This window comes from Canis lupus, chromosome 15, assembly GCF_048164855.1.
Source record: "Canis lupus baileyi chromosome 15, mCanLup2.hap1, whole genome shotgun sequence".
NCBI lineage: Eukaryota > Metazoa > Chordata > Mammalia > Carnivora > Canidae > Canis > Canis lupus.
Window position 1 is genome coordinate 51,248,144 of NC_132852.1, and position 24,042 is coordinate 51,272,185.

Here is a 24,042-nt window from a genome sequence, read left to right on the forward strand (position 1 = left end):
GGGAGTAGAGAGAAAAGAGGCAGGAAGGGGGTATGGAGGGCATCTGGAGAGAACAGCTTCCAAGACACAGTCATGTGAGGCCAAAAACTTTTTTTTTTTTAACATCACTGAAAAATCACTCACCAACTCCCTTTTCAGAATACAACTTTGACCAAGACTATCACTGTCTTCCTCAAATATAAAAGGAGCTTATAGAGAACAATTGCTGGGCAATCGGATGCCCAAAGAACATCTTGGGGTAAGCCCTGCTTTCTGAGAATGAGCCCACAGAGTTAGGGAAGATATGAGGCCCAAAGAGGCACATGGTCAGAGAAATAGAACAAGCAGCTACACAAACAATATGGTTTCAACATGGTCTTCTGTGGTCTTATAAAACACTACTTCTTTTGTTTTTTGTTTTTTGTTTTTTGTTTTTTGTTTTTTGTTTTTTGTTTTTGCAATGGCTGAAATAATTGCCTTTACTTGGTTAAGCACAAGATGGGATGGAAATGTCACCAGACTGCACAAAATTGAATGGGTCCTGGCTGATTACAAATCCCTTTTCCAATAAGCACTAGGGCATCGTTTTGTCAAGAGAGAGGCTGCGAGCTGAATAATTAAATAGTAATGTAGTTTGTTACCTTGTTAAAGAAAGCTATCAGTGTGAAATCTGCCCGAAGCATTTATGCACTTGCAAAGTTGATTTTCTTTCTTTTCAGAAGGTGAGTACCTGGTGAGGTTTGGAAACAGCAGTGCTGTTTTGTCATCAGCAGCAGAAATATTAAGAGACTGGCACTCATCTGCAGGAATCCATATGCCTGCTCCTTAGAAAGCAGAGCTTGGATGTCTCCCAAATACTCTTCCGAAACTGAAGGTGACATTTTGGGGTTCATCTCATGTATCTCATTGCTCAGGAGTCTTCCCTGGCTCAGAGGCCTGAGTATGTATGTATGTATGTATGTATGTATTTATTTATTTATTCATGAGAGACACACACAGAGAGAGGCAGAGACACAGGCAGAAGGAGAAGCAGGCTCCATGCTGGGAGCCCGATGTGGGACTCGATCCCGGGACCCCGGGATCACGCCCTGGGCCAAAGGCAGATGCTTAACCACTGAGCCACCCAGGGATCCCAAGGCTTGAGTTTAGAGGACAGGAAAAGGCTTAGATGGTGCCAGGTCAGCTTGTTCTCTGCAGAGACTAAGGTCTAAGGGGAAATGATCTGCCTTAGATTCCACACCCCCTACACCCCACACCCTAGCAGAAAGCAGAGCCGGGGCTGGGGTCAGTCCTCCTTACTCTGAAATAATGGTCTTGTCCTTGCCCTATACAACCATCCACATTCAAGTGGCCACTGCCCAGCACAATATGAGTCACTCTCTGCCCACTGGGCTGTAACCTGAAGGATGTTTAGTTCCAGGAAAGTTAGAATACAACATGCCTGAATAACATCCCAAGTCCAGGCAAATACAATGGGATGGGTCTATTTATAGAAAAAGATTCTCCCATTTTGTTTTTTGACTCTGGTAGCTTCTCTTGCTCTCTTTGGCACATCTACTCTCTTGCTCTGTCCCTTCCTTTTGTGAGTATTTGCAGGCAAACTATGCGCTAGGCAGAGAGCTAAATACTACCTAAGTTAATACTCTGATACAACTGCTGGACAGGTACTGTGACTGTCATCACCCCCATTTAAGTATGACAGACTGAGGCTTAGTGAGGCTAAGTCACTTTGCATGAGGCCACATGGCTTATATGTGGCAAAGCTAGGATGGAAACCTAGCATGTGGAAGAGTGACTTGCAAGAGAGCTCTACACTCCTCCATTATTTGGCTGCACAGAGCATCAGACAGTACTAGGGTGCCATTAGGTGGTGAAACGAGGTCCTCTCTTCCCTTCATCTCCCTGGTCAGCCACGAGGAGTGCAGCTGTCATGCCTCCATGCCTTAGAATTCCCCGGCTCTGAAGAGGGAGGCTACAGAAAGAAATGTAGCAGTGCTGGGAGAAGGAAATGCAGTAGTAATGAACTGCTTATGGGCACCACGTGCAGTCATGGTGACCGGAAGAAGACATACCGCGTGCAGCTAAGACAGTCATGACCTGACACGTAGAGCACCCAGGGTGGACCCAGAAAATGAGGACTGACACAGAAGGCTGCTGAAATGAGGCAGCATTTCGTTGACTTCATTAGCTTGAAAGCGAGCTGGACTGATGGCTATTTCCAAGCTCTAAGGCTGGCATAGACAGCCTGCACAAACAAAAATTCACACAGAAAAAAAATGCTTCCAAGTGGAACATGCCAGGATGGAATGTACTGTAAAATATCCAGGGCTCATCTTCCAACTGAAAAAGTGATGAGGCATTCTAGTATTTTGCAACTGGTAAGCATGATAAGAGACGCTTGGGCCAAGACCATAATTCAGGGAAAGCAGTGCCCACACCCACATAGTTCTTTGCAGGAGGAAGGCATCAAAAGAACAAATCAGCTTTCGGTGGAGCTCCCTGGGGAAAAAATATTCACTGGATACTGAGGTTTCTCTTGTCAAGTAGACAACAGACAAATGGAGTGTTGATGACCTTCATCTAAGGGTCCTACTGTACTTGTCAGCATACCTGTCTAGCCCCTTGGTGATATGAGTTCATACCATAGCTCAGCTCCTATCATTTCATGCACTAGAAAGCTTAAGTAAACACAGTAAACTTTAAAAAGTAAGCACAATTCCATTCTTCATTTCTGCTCTTATCGATGACTACAAGGGACCAGGTCATACACCTCCCCTGTCCTTTCGCACATTCACCTGGTGGAGAAGTAACTGATTTGCAGGCATAAAATCTGTGATAGCTTCATCTGTTGCCAGAGGAACAGTGACACATAACCTTATTTGCTGACCTCTTCTGACCCATCCACTTACTTACATGCAAACCAGGGGGTTAATGTTCTCCCCTCCTCTCCCCTTTCTTGTCACTTTCTTATTTTGCAATGTTTTAAATACTTAGAATATTCTCTTGAGGCCAGATAAACTCAAGCCAAGTTGCAGGTGAATCTCAGTCAAGAGCACTCCTCCCCCTCAACATACACTCATCTCTAATAAGGCTTCAAAAGATAATTAGATGATGATCGCCAACAAAGCACTCCAAAGAAACCACAGGATCAAAGGATTATATGGTTACAATCAATAGTGAGATTTAAGATAGGGGGAGGAGAGAGGAGAGCAGGGTCAGGACACATAGAAAGTAATATAACCTGATTCTGGAAAGCCCAGGGTTTTTTGTTTTGTTTTGTTCGCTTGTACTGTTTTATTTTATTTTTTTAATCAGCAGTGATTGTCTGTTTTCCTACAAAATGTGAAAGAAGGCTAGCCAACTAAAAGCATGCCATCATTTTTATTCCTTTCCTTTTCACATAGTCTTTGGGGAGCACCCAGTGAGGCCACCATAAAAGGCCATTTTTTTCAGCACATTACCAACTGAATTTCATTGGAAAAGAACCAGGACTAACTTACCTTCTCCAACAGGGAACAATGTTAATGAGGCTACAATGGAATTCAAAGACGTGTATTGAAAGTTTCTGTTTGCCAACACCACATACTGCAGCAAATCTAACAGTGAGATTTGTATAGAGAAAATCAATTCTGTGCCAGGGCACAGCATAGAATGGGGCAACATCTCTATTCACTGGGTTCATAGTCAAATAAGAAGGGCAACACCACCCATGGGGAAACATTTTTGGAATACACTCAAAAAAACAGTAAATGAATAGGGAAGGAGAAATTGTGGGCATTTGAGTTGTCAGGAAAATTCATCATTGTTTGTCCTTCGAATCTATGGAGGTGGTTCCAACACATGGGAATTAATGAGTGCCAAGGAGGGATTTGAATGAATGACAATGAAGGTGGTCTGCCAGAGAGATGGTAGGAGGTGATATAAACCATATGGCTGGGTGAATATAAAGGAGATGAACATGGAGAGAGGCCCACAAGCAGAGGAGTAAAAATAATTCAATAAAGCCATATGAGCTAAACCAGGGTAAGAAGGGGCCTCAAAAGTGAGCACTAAAATGTTTGAATCTAATTAAAAAGCCAATGGGGGATTCCATAGTCAGAAATAGAATATGGGGCAAAAAAGAACACTCCAGCAACTTTGCATTAGCTAGCCCAAAGTCATTGCAGAGTGGCATACTGTGATGGCCAACACTGAAGACTCTTCCCAGTTGAGGCAATTAAGAGCTGTGAGGTTTCCAGCTGTATCATCAGCTGAGTTTACTTTACTCATCACATTTTGCTAATAAGCAGCTTATAGAAAATAAAAGGGAAAATACCAGATTTTCTTAATATATACTACCATTTTGGTCATCATATTGTCTTCCGGTTGTGATATCTCCTTAAGGAAATAGCTACCTTTCGAGAATTCTTCCTTTTGAAAAATGGATGCTATTGACAGGAAATTGTTTCCTTGATTAGCTTCCTTGATTGAAGAAACTGTTTCCCTGATCATGGAAGTATGAAGATAGGAGAAGTAGATCAAGAACACATCTTTGAATTATCCTGTGTCAAAGGTACTGGTCACTGATATTAAATAAATAAATAAATAAATAAATAAATAAACCTCATTTTTAATGATGAATTGCCATCCAATAAGTAGGAGATCTCCATTCAACCAAAAGAATCAAGATTTCCTACCACATCAGTTCGACTCTTAGCAATGCTATTGAGGGACTCTGTGGGGCAGTGACTGAGAATAGGATCTGGATCTAGATTACTTGAGTATAAATCCAAGTTCTAACACTTATCAACTATGCATAGGACCTTGGAAAAATTACCTACAGGGTTTGTGCCTTAGTTTCCTCATGTGTAAAATGGTAAGAGTAGTATTATTATGATTGTTTTGTAGAGTAAATATGTCTAAAATATCCGGAGTAGTTGGTTCAATATACACTAGTTTGATGTGATCTGGAAGAAAGTATTTAACCTCTCTAAGCTTCATCAGAACACACCTTAGGACAATGCCTGGCATTAAGTTTTAATAACACGGACATTTTTTTTTTAATTTTAAGGACACCTAAGAGTATATTAACCCACATAATCCCAAAGGAGTAGTTGGAAGTATTTTGCTGAAACACAAGGACCCAAACCTTAATTAATCCCTTCCATTCTGAGTTTCTCAAAAATTATTATGCTTGTTTTAATTCTTCAATTTCAGGAGATAGCAGAAATTTAAAAATATATAAATTTCAAGATGTTTAACTTTAATTTGAATAAAAATGAATATAGGGTTCTCTTTTTGCTAATAAGGGGAATCACAGACACTAAATTTCTAACAATTTAAGCTAAAATGATGGATTTTTAAAAATCAGGAAATATGGGAAGATGGTGGTAATAGTAGCAGCAGACTTTTTGAATGTTTCTTTTTTGTTGTTTTTTTTCCCCCTCAAGTTTTAATTTAAATTCCAGTTAGTTAACATACAGTGTAATATCAGTTGCAGGTACAGAATTTAGTGATTTATCACTTACATACAATACTCAGTGCTCATCACAAGTGCCCTCCCTAATGCCCATCTGAATCTACACATAGAAAGAGAAACTCAGTAAAAGAACCAAAATACACCATCAATTGTAAAAACAAGGTAACAAGATATCCTTACAAACTTCAAGATTACAAGTGGCTGCAGAGAGGCCATTAACTGCCAAAAGACCTGCATTCTCCCAGTGTCTGCACAGGAGGGCATAGGGAGGCAGTGGGGAAGCTGATGTACCTAACAGCAGGAATGCCACAAAGTAGCCAACAGGTGGTCCTGGTAAAGTATTGGGCTCCAGTATGAGAGCAGCCTCAGAAGTTTTCCCCTTTCCCTTGCCAAATCCATGTAAGGGGCCCCACTACAAACGGAAGTACCTAGAGCATTGTAGCTCCTGTGAACTCTCAAAACTGACCACCTAGGATACCCCTTCAAGACAGGATCCAAACTGAGGATGAATTTCTGAGTGGAATTCACATTGTGCTGAATATGGCTAATGGGAGCAAAGAAAGAGGTCTTGATAAAAGTGAGGATATGGATCAAAGTCAGGAAGTCAGAGAAAGCAAGCTACCACATTTTCAATAGGACACAAAACCAACAGAAGAAAGAGGCCTCTGAAGCGAGAATAGCTAACTGAACTTACATTTCTTTCCAAAATTCAGAAAGAAAATGAATTTCATAGAAAAAATAGCAAAGAAAGGTAAAATCTCATATGAAGTTATTTTAGTTAAAAAAAAGGATAAAGAACAGAATAACATTGAGAGGCAATGAAAGTGTACCATAAAGACTTGCTTAAAAAGTAGCATACTATTTCAAGTAAGCTTAATGGCGTTAGTAAAGTGATACATGACATCAAGAATAGCCCATCTGAATCAGAATAATTCAGAAATGAGGTGATGTCATTCAACAAAAAACTAGAAATAACAGAAAAAAATCATTTTCCAATGAAGACAAACTGGAAGGAACACAGGAACAAATAAATTCAACCAGTAAAGCCTTAAGAAAAGTAGAAGGCACAAAGAAACTTTCAAAAAATAATGAAAGGGGTAAAAAGAATGTGATAGGAAATGACAAGTGTTAAAGAGACATAGAGAAGATCAAACATACAAAATGAGCTCCTAAAGAAGAAAACCAAAGCAAGAGAATAGACCATGTATAAACACTTAATTCAAGAACACTGCTTTGAAATTCAAAATGAACCATACATTTAAATAGTGTATCATGTATCTGAGAGCATCAATGTCTCAAAGTGATCTATACCAAGGCATATTTTTGTAAAGGTATTGGACATTAAAGAGAAATATCCTTTGGGTATCTATACAAAAAAAAGAAAAGAAAAGAAATGACTTTTTTGGAAAGATTTTATTTATTCATGAGAGACACAGAGAGAGAGAGAGAGAGAGGCAGAGACACAAGCAGAGGGAGAGACAGGCTCCATGCATGGAGCCTGACATGGGACTCGATCCTGGGACTCCAGGATCATGCCCTGGCGTGAAGGCAGTCAACTGCTGAGCCACCCAGGCATCCCAAGAAATGACTTTTTTTTTTAAGATTTTATTTGTTTATTCATGAGAGACACACACACAGAGAGAGAGAGAGAGAGAGAGAGAAAGAGAGAGGCAGAGACACAGGCAGAGGGAGAAGCAGGCTCTATGCAGGGAGCCTGATGTGAGACTCCATCCCAGGCCTCCAGGATCACGCCCTGGGCCAAAGGCAGGTGCTAAACTGCTGAGCCATCCAGGGATCCCAAGAAATGACTTTTATAAGAATATCATCAGACCTTAAAGGCAATACTTTATTCCAGGAGAAAATGGAATACTCAAAATATCAAGGAAAGAACATGTGACACGATGAGTCTGTAGAGACCATAACTATTTTTTTTCAAAAATTTATTTATTTATTTATTTAAGAGAGAGAGCATGTGTGAGCACATTAGGGGAAGGTCAGAGAGAGAGAGACAGAGAGCAGACTCCCCACTGAGGATAGAGCTTGACCCTGAGATCATGACCTGAGTCAAAATCAAGAGTCAGATGCTCAACTGACTGAGCCACCTAGGCACCACAGACCACAACTAATTTTTTAGGGTAAAAGGCCCAGATAAGCTTTTTCATGAAACAACTCAAAAAATACTGTTTTCAGGGGATTTTACCTAAGGGATCTGGGGGAAAAAGTGGCTCAGACAACCAAAATAACTAGACTTTCTTCAGCATATTAATTCATGATGAGCATTAGTTACTTTTGCAACCAAGTCAAAAATGAATATTAAAAGAGAGACATTATAGTGTACAATGTCTATATGATTTTAATACCAACATATCATAAATCAATAAAAATACAAGGAAATCTGTTTTAAATCCTTTCAGTAATCCTAAATGAATTGTGTGAGTTAAAATAAAAGATGAGGCATGTATATACACAGATAAGATATAGACACACATACGTATCCATAATGCAAATATAATTGTCTTATCTCTGCTCAACCAGAAACAATGAACAACATAATAGTAACTAGTGCCCAAATTGTGATCTTGAAATACTATTCTTCTTTGAAATAATCTAAGAAATTTTAGAGAAATGATGTCCAGGGCAAGAACTACAAAAGATGAGCTTGAAACATCTTGCTATGCTGGGTATCAAGGAAATTATCTATAAATATTAGGACCATATTAGACCTTAGAAGTCAAGATGAAGGGACTTCCTTCTTGCCATAGATAGGACAATTTAAGCTTCAATAAGAATGATAATTGCAATGCACTGAAGCCCATGAAATGTGTTAAAATTGTGAATTTATGGGGTGCCTAGCTGGTTCAGTTGGTAGAGCATGTGACTCTTGATCTCAGGGCCATGAGTTCAAGCTCTGCATTGGGCATGGAGCCTACAAAAAAAAAACATGAATTTGTAATGATTTTTGAAAATTGGTCATTTTTTACATTGATAAGGAATCAATTAATTATCTTGATAACCAGATAAATAAAAGGAAAGATTCAAACATTTATTGTTTTCCTTTACAGCACTGTTTCACTGAGAAATAAAACAGTAGAGGAGATGAAGTGATTCTTTATGAAATGAAAGAACTGGGAAAACCCCAAAGGTAGAACTAGAACAGCACTATTTTATAACCCTAATTGATAAGTCTGACATCAACAAAACAGTGAAATCCAGACATCATTTGTCTCTGATAAAAGAACAAATTCTCACCAATATACTTGCCAGAGATCAGAGTTTGTGTTAGAATACACTCAGCAAGACCCAGCCTGTGTGAAAGTCTGCAGTTCAAATGGCCTGAGCATTTCAAAAATAAATTCTAAGTAAAAGAAAGGGGTATGTGGAGAATGTACATTTAAAAGAGACTTAGATGACAATACTATATTTTTAAATGGGCAGGATTAAACTATAATATAGTTAAGATAAGACTAGAATGAGTGATTAGATTTTATAGATATACAAAAAAAATACTACAGAAGTCAAGATAGTGGTTACTTTTAGAGGCCTGGAGAGATGTAATTAGGATGGAGACACATGGAAGGAATTTCGGTTTTTGGTCTGAGTGATGGTTATGAGGATATTACCATGATAATATGCCAAGCTATGTATGGTGTTTCATTTTACAACAAAAATAACCTTTAAAAACTCATCATACACACACACTCTCTACTGTGAAGAAAGACAGGAATATATAAATCCATTAAACAAAGTAAATCCACTGACCTTCGCAGATGAACAGGTGCCCAAACCACCCGATGCCCTAAAGTTTTCTGCCACACCTTTAGGATTTTGAGCCTCTCTTTGATGACTGTGTGAAGCATGGGATATAGAAGATAAAGCCTGGAACCTGCCCAAAGAGACCCCCACATAAAATTGAGCCCCTGAAGAGCTAAATCAGTATAGGATGAATAATAAATAAGACCTATAAAGGACTGAACAAGAAAATTTGATGCTGTGTGGACATAAAACCAAAAACAAGGCAACTCTTATGTGAATTTATTGCCATCAATAGAACACTGGGCACTCTGAATTATTGTCTCTATGTTCTCTATGTATCTTAAGAAAGAAACAAACAAGCATACACACACACACTCACCAACAGATAATTTAATTAAGTTTGCTATTTTTCTTTGGTGATTGGAAAACCTCTCTCAAGGACTTAAAGAATTCTCATGTATGAAGGCCCAAAGATATGAGTGGCTCAAAGAATAATCAAAAACAGATAAATACAAATCAGTAAAAACACAAGAAAACAACTTTGAAGAAATAATGCAGGATGCATTCCAGAGAAACAAGGAGAAATAAAATACAAAAGAGAGTAGGACACATATAGGATGAAAAGGTCTATCATGCATCTAAACAGAATTCCAGAAGGACATATACAGAGAAGAGAAAGCATTCTGGTTACATTTGTACTTCAATTGTCTATGTTAGAAAAAAAAGGGGGATCCCCGGGTGGCTCACTGGTTTGGCTCCTGCCTTTGGCCCAGAGCGTGATCCTGGAGACCTGGGATCAAGTCCCACATCGGGCTCCCGGCATGGAGCCTGCTTCTCCCTCTGCCTGTGTCTCTGCCTCTGTGTGTGTGTGTGTGTGTGTGTGTCTTTCATGAATTAATAAATAAAATTGTTAATAAAAAAATAAAAAAATAGAAAAAAAGTATAAAAACAAGCCAAATGATTAGAATAAAGGAAACTATAAAGATAAGAAACCAATGAAACAGAAAACAAATATGTAATACAGAGGACCAATGAAGCTAAAAAGAAACATTCCTTGAAAAAAATAAAATAAAATAACAGTAAAAATCTAACTCCTTTTATAAAGCTAGATTTATCACACATGCTCTGTAAAATAGGAAGGAAAATGAGAGGCCAATCACATGGATGACCATGGACACAAAAATTCTAAAAAGAATAGGAACTGAATCCAGCAATATATAAGGGAGATTAATATAATAACCAATTTGAATTTATCTCATGCATATGGTATTGCTTTCTACTAGACAATGACATACACCAAAGAAGAAAAATCATTATCTCAAAAGATGAAGAAAAAAGTAGTCTGTAAAATTCTAATACCTGTTGAATTTATCACATTTGGATGAAAAGGAAAATCCTGAAGATACTATCTGCAAAACAACCAGCATCACCAGTGCTGTTCACCACACTTATTGGTGACTTGTGGTTGGCAGTCACTTTGAGATCAGAAACAAATCGATGATGCCACTATTCAATCTACTATCTCTACTTCTATTCAGTACTGTTCTGAAGGTTCTAATAAGCATAGAAAGGACCAGAAAAATATATAACAAAGTATAATCATTGGAAAGAACGAAACAAAATTATCATTACTTGCAGATGATAATGCCTCTGCAGAATTTCTTCCTCACAACAGACCCTTCAAGTAAAGTTTATGAATTTAAAAGTTTAGCCGGAATCTTGACTTAAGATTTTGAAGCAAGAACCTTGAAACAAGATTCTAAAGTGAATTTCATTCTACTATGCCAACAATGATCACTTAGAAAATACAATTTTTAAAATACAATTTTTAAAATATCACCAAAAACTGTAAAGTACCTAGGACTTTATTTAAAACTGACAGTCAAACCCTTCATGAAGAAAATTATGAAATTCTATGGACAGGCATTCTAAAAAAAACAAAAACAAAAAAATTAAATATAAAGAGATTGTTTGAGATAGACGTGTTGTTGTAGTATCAATTGTCTTTATACTGATTTATAGATTCATGCAATTTCCATGAAAATTACAACACAAAACTTGATAAAATGATTCTAAAATACATAGGCAGGAACAAAGGTCCAAATACAATTCAGACATTGTTGAAGAAGAACAAATTTTAGAGTATGTGCTCTCCCAGATAGCAAGATTTATACCAAAGTTAGAGCAATTTAAAAAATCATTGTACAAGAATTGACATACAGATCAATAAAATAGAAAAGAGATCTAGAAATCCACATATAGGGAAAGATAGAACAGGCTTTTCAAGTCAGTGAAAGAAATAAACAATAATGACTGGTTATATATATGAAAAAAATCAAAATAAAACTGGATCTTTACCTCTCATCAAACCACAAAATCATTTCCAAAATAATGAAGACACAATTGCAGTTTAACACTATGAAAACAGTAGAAGAGATAACGGGACAATATCCTTAGGATATTCTAGCCTATGAAAGGACTTCTTTAAGAACATACCAAAGCTAGATACCATAGAGAAAATATTAATAGGGCCCCGCTGGCTCAGAGGTTTAGCTCTGCCTTCAGCCCAGGGCGCGATCCTGGAGACCCGGGATCAAGTCCCAAGTCAGGCTCCCTACATGGAGCCTGCTTCTCCCTCTGCCTGTGTCTCTGCTTCTTTCTTTCTTTCTCTGTATCTATCATGAATAAATACATAAAATCTTAAAAAATATATTAGTAATTTGTTTACATTAAATTAAAGAATACCTATTCCTCAAAAAAAGTTTGGAAAGATAAACCACAAACTGGAAAAAAATTGCAACACGCTTATCAACAAAAAACCTTTACCTAGAATCTGTAGAGATGTTTATGAATCATTAAGAAAAAGAAAACCTAGTGGGAGAAAAACGAGCAAAAGAAATAAAGCAACATTTCACAGAAAAGTAAACACAAATGGCTTATATGAAAAATAGTTAATCTGACGTGTAATCATTTAGCACAAATTAAAACCCCAAGATAACATTTGACACTCCCACCAAATTGGTAAAATATTTTTTCATTAGTTAACATCAAGTGTTGGCAAGTATAGGGATCAATGGGAGCTCTGACTAGAGTTGTGAGAGTAAATTAGGATTACTTTGTAAAACAACTTGTCATGATGTGATAACTTACACAGATATATAACCTACCACCTAACTATGCCATCCCCAGGCTTAATCCCTAGAAGAATGCATACATATGGAAGCCAGAGGAGTTATGAAAAAGAATGTTCATAATGATATTGTTTACAATAGCAAACAAACAAAACCAAAAAACCCAGTCTGTGCAAATATTCATCAGAGTTTGGATATATAAGTTGTTTTATATTCATACAATAGAATACTATACAACATGAAAAATTAATGAAATAAATGTACGCAATAAGGCACTTAACAAGGATGTGTCACAAAAACATTCTGAACAAAAGAAGCACAGAAGAATTTACCACAGGGTTCAATTTATGAGAGTTCAATATAAGCAAATCTCTATACATATAAAGACACATATATCTGGAATACACACACACATTCATATGTGGAATATGTGTATACGTAGTAAAATGATCACAAGAAACAAGGAAATTATTTAAAAAACAGAACAGAGGTATCTCAGTGGGAGAGGGAAGAGAATGTAAACAGAAAGGGAAATATGAAGTTTCTAGATGACTACCAATGTTTTATATCTTAGGCTGGGGGCTGGGCATGCCATAGTTCCTTTTGGTTATCATTTAAACTAAGCTGATAAATTTTGTACATTTTTATGAATATTATCTATGTCAGTAAAACTGCATGTGTATATGTTTACATTGGAGAAAAAAACCATCTATGATGTTTGAGCCAAGAGATAGTTATTGATATATTAAAGAGTGGTAGGCCACCCAACAATGTGTTGTTTGGAGTTGTTTTTTTTCTTGTCTAACCTCCTGCAAAGTAAAACTGCCTCCAAGTCTGATACTGGACCCTTTGGGGACTTACTCTAGTGACTGTGGTCCTTAAAATTTTACTTCCAGATGCCTGCTACTCCCATCCTTGTCTACTGTGTTACTATTGCAACGAAAAAGCCACCATATAATGCAAGAACCATTATTGCCAACCGGTCTAGGAGGGAGGACAGGAAGGGGGTGCCTGCTTCAGACATCTAGGGGAATCAAACAGAGTGTTGGCACTTCCTTGTGAGAGATTCAGTGACTGTCCTGTATTTTGTAAGTGAGCAGACATTAGTTGGAAGATGACCCTCTGTGAATGCACTGGTGGAGGAGCAGCAGCACAGGGGCATTCTCAGGGGTCCCCACAATAAGGTGGCCAAGATGACAAAACAGAATCTGAGAGCTCAAGCAGAGCAGCCTGGGCACAGGAATTATGCTCCTGGAGCAATTTAAATGATGAGGTGATAGGCTCTAAATGCAGAGGAAACTCCTAGGGCAGGGCAATCAATCACTGCCAGGCTTATCTTTTGACAAGGGGTAGGACTCCAGCTTGCAGCTGTAACATTAAAATGTAATGTTCCCACTGGGATTTGGTGTGGCAGGTTTCCCTGAAGCTTCGGTTTCACTCAGTTAACTAATTATGAGAGAATGTGACATTGGTATTTGCTTTTTCTACAGGGACAAATCATTCCCAGCAGGAGAGACAGGTTGTTATTTTTGTTCTGTTTTGTTTTGTCATTAAAAAGAGATTACTTACACAGTAGTAAATAAACTCTTGTTAGAGGGAATTTTTTTTCTTTATAATTCTATTCACCTTAATTCTGACAATCATTTCTTTTGTTTTCCGGAGATATGGTACATGAATGAGCAAGAGTTGGGTATTAGAACTGGGTTTGAGGGCAGCCCCGATGGCGCAGCGGTTTAGCACCGCCTGCAGCCTAGGGAGTGATCCTGGAGACCCGGGATCGAGTCCCACGTCGGGCTCCCTGCATGGAGCCTGCTTCTCCCTCTGCCTGTGTCTCTGCCTCTCTCTCTCTAGCTGTGTCTCTATGAATAAATAAATAAAATCTTAAAAAAAAAAAAAAACTGGGTTTGAAAATTAACTCTAGCTATGTGATCCTAAGCAAGTTATTTAAGTATCATGAACCTTTTGCCTCCCACTAAAAAATAGATGGTAAAATGTCTACTGTGTACTTACTATTTGTTAAATGAGATGAAGTAATATAGTTGAAGTATTTTTAGCACAGTGTGTCTGCATCAAAAGTGCTAAAAAATGTTAGCCTTTATTCTTAATGACTCTGATACTATATATACCAATAGGAACATTTTATATTTCACTTATGCCTTATATGGTCAGTTTCCTATATGATGCCACATGTAATCATGAACTGTATTTTTACTTCGCCACTATAAGCTGCATTGTGCATTAACCATTTTACTCTTCCTTACCCAGATGTTCAAAGGTTTCCAATGAAAACACAATATTTATTTTTTTTTAATTTTTAAAGATTTTATTTATTTATTCATTCATGAAAGACACACAGAGAGAGGCAGAGACACAGGCAGAGGGAGAAGCAGGCTCCATGCCTGCAGCCTGACATGGGATTCGATCCTAGGTCTCCAGGATCTCGCCTTGGGCCAAAGGCAGGCGCTAAACCACTGAGCCACCCAGGGACCTGAAAACACAATATTTAATGATAACATTGAAGGAAACAGTTTTCTATCTCTCCTTCTCCCCCAGGACACCTTTTAACTTTTCAAAGACAGTGTCCAATGCTGAGCAAACATCACAAATAAACTCACACTTCCTCATCCACTGCCTGGATGATATCAGCATTGTGTTTGGGGTGCTTTTAGCAAACTGGAAAATGATTTCACAGATGATCTCCCCTTGAACTCATAATCCCATGAGGTAGGCATGGTAGATATGATGATCTCCACTTTACAGATAAGGAGGCGGGAGGTAAGAAAGGGTAAATGACAGAGCCATAATGTTCAAGCCTATTTTCTATGAAAAGTAATCTGTGGGAACTGAGAATACTGGGCATATTGGACTTTCGAAAATTAGATTTTCTCAAGAACAAAGTCTGTTTTGAAGTTAGCCAGCGCAACCGTTATTAGAGAGAAAAGTAAGATCACTGGTAGTAAGTTAACAAAATAGAAAGTCAAGAGGCATGGGCCATTATATTCCAATGTCACAATCCATTTGCCCAATGAACCTCAATTTTTCTATTGTTAAGTTTGAGAAAAGAAAACTGTTACCTCTTACCATTTTTAAAAGCACACATATTGCAATATCATTATCATGTATAAATGTAAGCTTGATAGAATATTCAGGAGATTTAATGTGAACCACAGAAAATATGAGAACCTAAAAATGTATAAGCAGGAGGAAACATATTTTAAGTTCTAGTAGAAAATCTTGGTGATAAAAGAAAAGGTTAAGAATATTTTCCTTTTCCTTGGGTTAAGAATACTTTTCCCAAGTATACATGGGCTAGAAGATGATGGAAAATTAATAAGATTAGATAAATCAGCACTGTAATTTCACCTTATATATTCAAGTAGTTTTTGGAAGTTGTAGAATCGACGAAGAATCATGGACATGTAATAACTTTTGAAGCCATGAAAATATAAAAGCCCTCAAATTTGGATAACATTTCCTTAACTAGTCACATATACTAGTTCTTAAAATAATTAATTCTGAAGTGCTATTCATACTGAGCAAGTCTTTCTGGTGATAGTCATTTTTCAAGGATTTCCAAGGATGCCATCACTTGCTCACTGATAGCTCATAACCCCTTAAGAATTCCTAGCGAACTACAGAATAACAATTCAGAAGTCCCCTACACACTCCTTTGTTAGGAATAGGGGATAAGTCTAATAGATTGGAAGGCCAAAGCAAACAAAAGTCATTTAGGAGAACCCTAGATCGAAATAAAAACGAAACACGTTTTGAGTCCATGGAAATTAGAAGCCCAAGGATCTCTAAACACACAATAAAAAATCTAGTCAGACCAACAATGATGAGCGAAATAGCATACCGTAATAGGTCATCATTAGGTGGTTGGTTACCCATTTCTGACTTAATAAGTTTAAACATGATTTGCCTATGATCCTCAGGGATGTGATACATCTTCATTTCAATATTACGAGAGATCTTATGATATGGCACGATATCCAAAAACTCCCTCTCTTTGTCCTTAATTCATTCACTTAATAAACATTTGGTGAATGTTTACTGTTTGTTAGGATCTATATCAAAGAACTCACAGCCCAGCATGGGAGACAAGCAAATCAAGCATCAAATTTACTATTAAATTCTAGAAGAAAAATTTTTCATGCAAATGGTAAGTGGATCAGAGAGCTCTCAGGGAGGATGAAATGATTAACAAGGTCTCAAATGGTAAATGTAAACCATGTATATCACAAAAAGGAGTAGTTCTGTCACAAAGAACAGCATGGATAAAAGCAGGACACAGGAAACATGGTGAGTTTCAGAAATTAGTTGCAATATACTGCATGGCTTGCGCATTCAGAAGGGGGAAAAGATGCCATAAGAAGCAATAAGCAGTAGCAATAAACAAAGATTCCATCAGTTAGGATTTCCATTCCACATTAAAATACAATAGTGGAAACCTGAATACAACGACTGATCTTTTGATAAGATTTCAACCCTTAGGCAATGGGTGCAGATTTTTGCTACAGAACAGACAATGTAGTGCTATCCAAGTATACAGAGAACTAGAGGATAGAAAGCTAGGGTATGGATAGCAGTTTTAAGATAACTTTAAAAGTCCAAATAAGACATGGAGAAACCCTAAGCAACAGCATTGGGGATGGAAAAGAGAACAGAGATAAAAGAAATACAAAAACCAGAGTTAATAAAATTTAATGACCGAATAGACTAAAGGGATGAAGAGGGAAGCTTATAGCAGCTTTCATGTGTTGTATTTAGCTGGCTGAATGCAAAATAGTGCCCTCACTAATTAGGGATGGCATGACGAGGAATGCCAGTATTACTCAGAGTCCTACTATCTTCTCACCACTTCCTTCACCACTAGACTCATAAAGCTCCTGGAGGGAGAAAATTATGTCACGTACCACATGTGTTTGCACATAGTTCCTAATATTGTATAACATGATTACATAGTATAATGGACCCATTGTAGACACTTAAAGTGTACATTTTTTGAATGACTGACTGAATAAATGAACTCTAAAAGTTGGATGTGACAAAACTATATATTTTATCCTTTTAATAAAATAACTATGTCTTAAATGTGAATAACTCACCTTAGCTGGGTAACAGTTAATACCTCTGTGGATTAGGTTCATTTCAGACCTCTAGTACTTTTAGCAAATTCCAACATCCAATCTTGAAGAAACTTTTGGGAATGTCTACTACAAACTCTCATTTTAAAGATGAAAATCTGTGATCCAGAGAAGTTACACAGCTAGCCCCAAGTCACAGAAAGTATCCAGTCATAAATCAGGCAGATACATAAGCTTCATAATATTTGTCAACCAAATTGGTTATAATAGATTGGAAGACAAGACATCACATTTAGCTAGGATGCATTGAATTTTTAAAAGTGCATGACACTCCACATGAAAAAAAAAAAAAATACTAGACCAATGTCTTAGAAACATTTCCTTAAATAATTCTTTCTTCTGACAATGAAATGTAAGGAACGGAGCTCAACTTTTAATCTTGAATTAGTATAAGTAAGACAGATTCTTACCGTGATCTTCTGAAGAGACTGGTGACCTAAAACGAGATAATAAGCATGATAAATGTTTTGTAAATAATACTAATAATTACAAATGCAATAATGATCAAGAATAATCTCCTAGGAATATTACCCCCCAAATTTAATTAAATACAAAGTCAATATAGTAGACAGTGTAATTAATTTGTTGGTCACATGGTATTTTCTAATTGATCACTCCCAAAGATTACCTTGATTGGTTGGGGTTAATAAAATTCCAGTCTACTGCACAGTGTCATGGGACTGCAACGAACTTAAGTCTGTATTTATCACACACAAATAGAAAAGTCATAGAAATGTGATAATGGATGGAATGCTGTGATGTCACCAAAGGCCAAGCCTTCAGAGAAAATACCAGGGATATAAATAAGCACTAGACTGTGTGCAAGTAAAAAGAAATCTACTTGGACAGTAAAAAATGAGGCAGAAGTAAAACAAATGATACGTACCCTTATCATTATTGTTTTTTGTTTTCACTATTCGTGGAATTTAAGGTTTACGTGAGCATGACATAGAACCTCTTTGTACTGACCTCATAGCTCTAAACCTTTAAGAACCAGGATGAGCAAAAGAGTGATCATTGGGGTCCCACAGAACTTTTATATATGGATGACTTCTGCAGCTCCAATTATGTTAGGAAGACACTGATGAAGCATCTTATCGACCCTTTCTCAATAAAAACCTTTCTTTCTTCCTCAGCTAGCCACTGATTGAGTTACTCTGAGCAATACAGATTCATCCTTGAGGATGAATTTCCCTCAAGCTTGAAAGATACAGTCTTAAAAAAAAAAAAGAAAAAGAAAGATACAGTCTTGACTCTACCATATCATTCTTTCCTTGGGATAAAGGGAGGTGTATAATTCTGTACTAACAGGTGATAGAATTTTGTAGGGAAAGGCAAGAAACCAGGCAGGAGGCATCCTCTCTTCTACATGATCAGCCTCCTGAGGTCCACAGCAGGAAGATGACCAAAGAGAAATGCAAGAGTTTAGTAACACACCCATTTGCATAACTCGTGCCGGGGCAAGAATGATTCCATGGAGGCACAGTGGTTAAAGGAAGATTTTAGCTACTTTGGGATGCTTGAGAATGCTTTACTTTATTTACTGCTCAGTAATATTTTTGTTCATTATGTAAGTGATGAGTAAGGTGTAAGGACACAGCAGTAGTGGTGGGAAAGATAGTGGCAAAGTGTCAAATCATTTCAACCTTACAAGTTTCTTCAAGTGAACTTTTGCATGTGAAAACAACAGAGGGTCCCAAGCTTTGGTAGCGAGAAAACTGACATCAGGGTGATGGACACAGGGAGCACCGAGAGGGAACCTGCCATGAGCTAAGTCATCTCCACAGAGTCCACTGCTTGAGAAATACCACTTGGCCTCCCCAGGTGAAGCCAATCTGTGTTCTCCTCGGGATTTCCCTCTTTCATGCTATCACACACCAGTCTTCACACACCAGTCTTCCCCACTGGGTTGTGAACAAATAGAAAACTAGGACTATTTCCTACATGGTACAGAATGGGCCCCTGATTAAAATTTGTTGAACTGAATTAATTAATGTCAGCACCACCACAGTGGTGCTTAGGCTCAAACATATTCTGGAGGGCCTCAAAAAAATCATCATGTCACCTTCAAACTTTCTGCAAACCAGGTTTGCCAGGTCCTAGGACAACCATGACGGAAGGGCCTAGTGAGTGAGACAAGTTCCAGAATAAGGATAATGGGAGCACTCTCAGAATCAAAAGACATCCAATACACCCAGCAACAGAGACCCACGATCTGCCTTAGTGGTTAGGAAAAAGAAAGGGGGAGACAGTGCTGAATCGAGGTAAATAGGATTGAAAGGTGAGTCTAATGAGAAATATGTATTTAAAATAAGATAATTTCTTAAGATGCTTAGGGCATAAAAAGAAGTCAGCAACAAGGTAACATCTTTAGCCCTGGTGTATTCTAATGGGAATTAAGCAATAAGACTTGTTGGACTGTTGGCAATTAACTTCTACAGGAACAAAGAAAAATCCATGCCAACAGACGGCTAAATGTTTCAGGTAGAAGGCTTGTAAAGCAGGGCTTTTGGTGCCTTTCTGTGAAAGCAAAGAACTAATATTAAATCTGAAAAATTCCAGATGGCTTCGTTCAAGTCCCAAGGGGATGCAATCGTCCAGGCAGTGGGAAGAACTATCAATTTCAGAGTGTTTTCTGAAGATTAGTCATGTTGAGTTTCTGTGCTGAATGTCTCCCACACGCCTGGATTTGTGGAATTTTAAGACATATGGAGTATTTCAATCCTCACTCAGTATTTCACCTTTCACTCTAACGAGTCACTAAATTATACTACTGAGACATGCACATCATCCATTATTGCTGGAAATGGGCATAAAAAGTTTTACAGAACTTAGCTCAGGAGAGAGGAAAATTCATGCGATCAGCAATAGAAGTAGTTATTTTTAAAACAGAGTGGTTGAACTCCAGGAACAGATAATCTTCTTCAACCTGACAACTGAGGAATGCAGGAAAGTTCACTCTTATTCTTCCCACTGCACCTGCAAGACTTGTGGTTCTGTTCCAGACTGTTTATTTCTCCTCCACGTACACTTTATCTTGGGGATAGCATCGCTCTCATAGTGCAAACTATGACTATCATTCAAATAACTCCAGGATTTAGAGTTCTTACCTCTTTCCTCAGTACTAGTCTTTTATGACAGTCTGTAGAATATTTATACTTGATTTTACTTAGTTTCATTTGCTTTGTGGTTCTTAAAAACATTTTTTTTTGCATTTCATTCAAATTCAGCAAAGTGAAAAAGCAGAAACAAAATCTCATGTCCTTAGATTTCAAAACCTCTCTCCTATTTTAAATCTATTTATGTTGATTCAAACCTACATAATAATTATTTGAGACCCTATTAGGTACCAGCCCTACACCTTGTGATGAGGATACAGAGATGAACAAGATACCGACTTTAAGGACCTCAGTCTAGTGAAGGAGAAAAATAGGTAAATAAAGGATTATACTGAAAAAAGTATAATCATCAAAACATGTGTGAAGTAAAGAGGGAACAGGAGATAGAGAGACCCATTTATTCCAGAAGAGCAAAAGAAGACTTCAGAAAGCAAGAACCATGTGAGCTGGGCTTGGAAGGAAATGCAGAAACTTGTTAGGTAAATAAGAAAGGAAAAGAATCTCAGGCAGAAGGACCAGGCGTATGACAAGGAATCTGGGTAGGAAGTTTTGTAATACGTTATCAAGCAGATGAGTAACTCAGTGTTGCTAAAATGTAAAGGAGTAATAAGTTAGGCCTGGAGACAGAAGAGGCAGGAGCCATTTCATATATGGCCTGACAGGCCATTTCGAAGCACTGGTAATTTACCTCCTAAGCTAAATGAAGTGAGTTTCCGAAGCAGCGAGGTCATACATTTTCATTGGTGCTTCTCATCAGGCAGGCTGTGCAGAGTGGAATAAAAAAAAAAAGCAAGAATAAAGGTGGAAGATGAGTTAGAAACTATTACTGCAAAGCTTCTGCTCTTCTCTTTGAAATTCATGAAAAGCAACAGGGAGGGGGGCGCCTGGTGGCTCGGAGGTTGAGGGTCTATCTTTGGTGCAGGGTGTAATCCTGGGGTCCTGGGATTGAGTCCTACATCGGGCTCCCTTCATGGAACCTGCCTCTCTCTCTCTGCCTCTCCCTCTCTCTCTCTCTCTCTCAAATCAATCAATCAATCAATCAATCAATCAATCAATCATCTTTTTTTTTTTTTAAGACAACAGGGAGAATAAGAAAACAGAAAAGGAAGCATCGTCTTTGACTAAGCCAGAAGATGCTCATAAACCAAAATCATCTTTAAAAAAAGAGCTACCAAGTAGGGGGAAAATTCGACCACGTTTCAGAAAGACAAGGAGAGCATATTTTGATCTCAGTCAACTCAAAAGATATGAGCTACACTGTGCACCACAAAATCTGGCAGAAAGCCCTCTGCTCTGAGCCAGGTGTCCTGTTAGTCAGAAGTAGAATCAAATGCCAGAGGATAGCGCTGCTAAAAAGAAATTGAAAACAGACCCAAAGTCAAGCTTCCAGAAACACACCAACCCACTATCCCTAATTATCCGTTCCAAACTAACAGTTCCAAAAAGAACTCCTCCAAAACAAATATGAGTAATGAAGAAAAGACAGCATGATATCCACATGAAAATACTCCAAGAAGAAAGCAGGATAAGGATCTGCTGACAAACAAAACTTAAGGTGGGAGTACACTAAAAAGATGATGGCAGGGGGTAGGTAAAACTATTAACAGATCTCCATAAAATTTTAAAATGGAAAAAGGGAAGGAGGGAAAGGAGGAAGGAGTAACGGATGGAATAGAGCCTCTGTGAACAGAAACATAAGGAAGAAATATAATGATTATGAAATAATCCTAACACTCTAGCAGAAGAAAAGAGCAAAAGTTGGTCCAGAATATTTGAACAGGTAAATTATAGAAAAAGCTTGAGGGCTCTTTCCACTGTGTCACCACTGCACTAGGAAAAGGATATTAAGAGAAGGTAAGAGATGAATAATAACTACAAATATATTAAGATATAAGCCATTCATTTATTCCTCTATTCAAGTAACTGCTTTGTGGAAAATGTCTTGCTGTTTTTCCACTTTGATTTACTTTTCTGTGATTTTTTTTTTTTTTTGCTTTTTAAGTTTTTTCAAAAACTCCAGTTAGTTAACATACAGCATCACGTGAATTTCAAGTATACAGATATAGTGACTCAACAATTCCATATATCACCCTGTGCTTATCATGACAAGTGCACCCACTGATCCCCATCACGTCTTTTCCCCATAAACCCACTCACCACCCCTCCTGTATCCATCAGTTTGTTCTCTGCAGTTAATGTCTGTTTTTTGATTCTCGCCCCCCTTTTATCCTCCCTTTGCTCATTTGCCTCGTTTCTTAAATTCCACGCAAGTGAAATTATATGGTATTTGTCTTTCTCTGACTGGCTTATTTCACTTAACATAAAACTCTCAGCTCCATCCATGTTGTTGCAAATAGCAAGATTTCATTCTTTTTTATGACTGAATAATATTCCTCTCTCTGTGTGTGTATGTGTGTGTGTATACCACTCCTTTATTCATTCATCTATCAACAGACACTTGGGCTGCTTCCATAGTTTGGCTATTGTAAATAATGCTGCATTTATCCTTTCAAATTAGTATTTTTGTATTCTTTGGGTAAATACCCAATAGTTCGATTACTGGATCATATGGTAGTTCTATTTTTTACTTTATGAGGAACCTCCATACTGTTGGCCAAGTGGCTGCACCAGTTTGCGTTTCTACCAACAGTCACTGTGGTTTTGATTTGTATTTCCTGATGGTGAGTGATGCTGCCCATCTTTTCATGTGTCTGTTGTTGGCCATATAGATGTCTTTAGTGGAGAAATATCTGCTCTTATCTCTGTCCATTTCTAAATTAGCAGATTTGTTTTTTGGGAGTTGAGCTGTATATGTTCTTTATGTATTTTTAATACTGAACTTTTATTGGCTATGTCATTTGCAAATATCTTCTTCCATTCCATAGGTCGTCTTTTAGTTTCATTGATTGTTTCCTTTGCTGGGCAGAAGCTTTTGATTTTGATGTAGTTTATTTTTGCTTTTGTTCCCCTTGCCTGTGGAGACAGATCTAGAAAAAAGTTGCCACAGCAAATGTCAGAGAAGCTACTGTGTTCTCTTCCAGGATTTTTATGGCTTGAGGTCTCACATTTAGGTCTTTAATCCATTTAGAATTGATTTTTGTATATAGTATAATAAAATGGTCCGGTTTTCCCAACACCATTGTGTTTCTCCCAACAGATTGTCTTTCTCCCACTGGATATTCTTTTCTGCTTTTCTGAAGATGAATTGACCATGTAGTTGTAGGTTTATTTCTGGGTTTTCTATTCTGTTCCATGGATCTATGTGTTTGTGTTTGTGCCAATACCATACTGTTTTAAATTCTACGGCTTTATAAAATAACTTGAAGTATGAAATTGTGGTGCTTCCAGCCTTGTTTTTCTTTGTTAAGTTTGCTTTGGCTATTGGTCTTTTGTGGCACCAAACAAATATTAGAATTATTTGTTCTAGCTCTGTGAAAAATGCTGTTGGTATTTTG

The 24,042-nt window shown here is 37.7% G+C and overlaps 1 protein-coding gene across 1 annotated transcript in view; it reads right to left on the reverse strand.

Annotated features, from left to right (window-relative positions):
- Positions 1-24,042, reverse strand: part of DGKI (diacylglycerol kinase iota) — a 341,172-nt gene that overhangs the window by 39,706 nt on the left and 277,424 nt on the right. Inside the window, exon 30 of the mRNA XM_072777355.1 lies at positions 17,879-17,904. Coding sequence (XP_072633456.1) covers positions 17,879-17,904 — 26 coding nt within the window. The remainder of the gene's footprint in view (positions 1-17,878; positions 17,905-24,042) is intronic.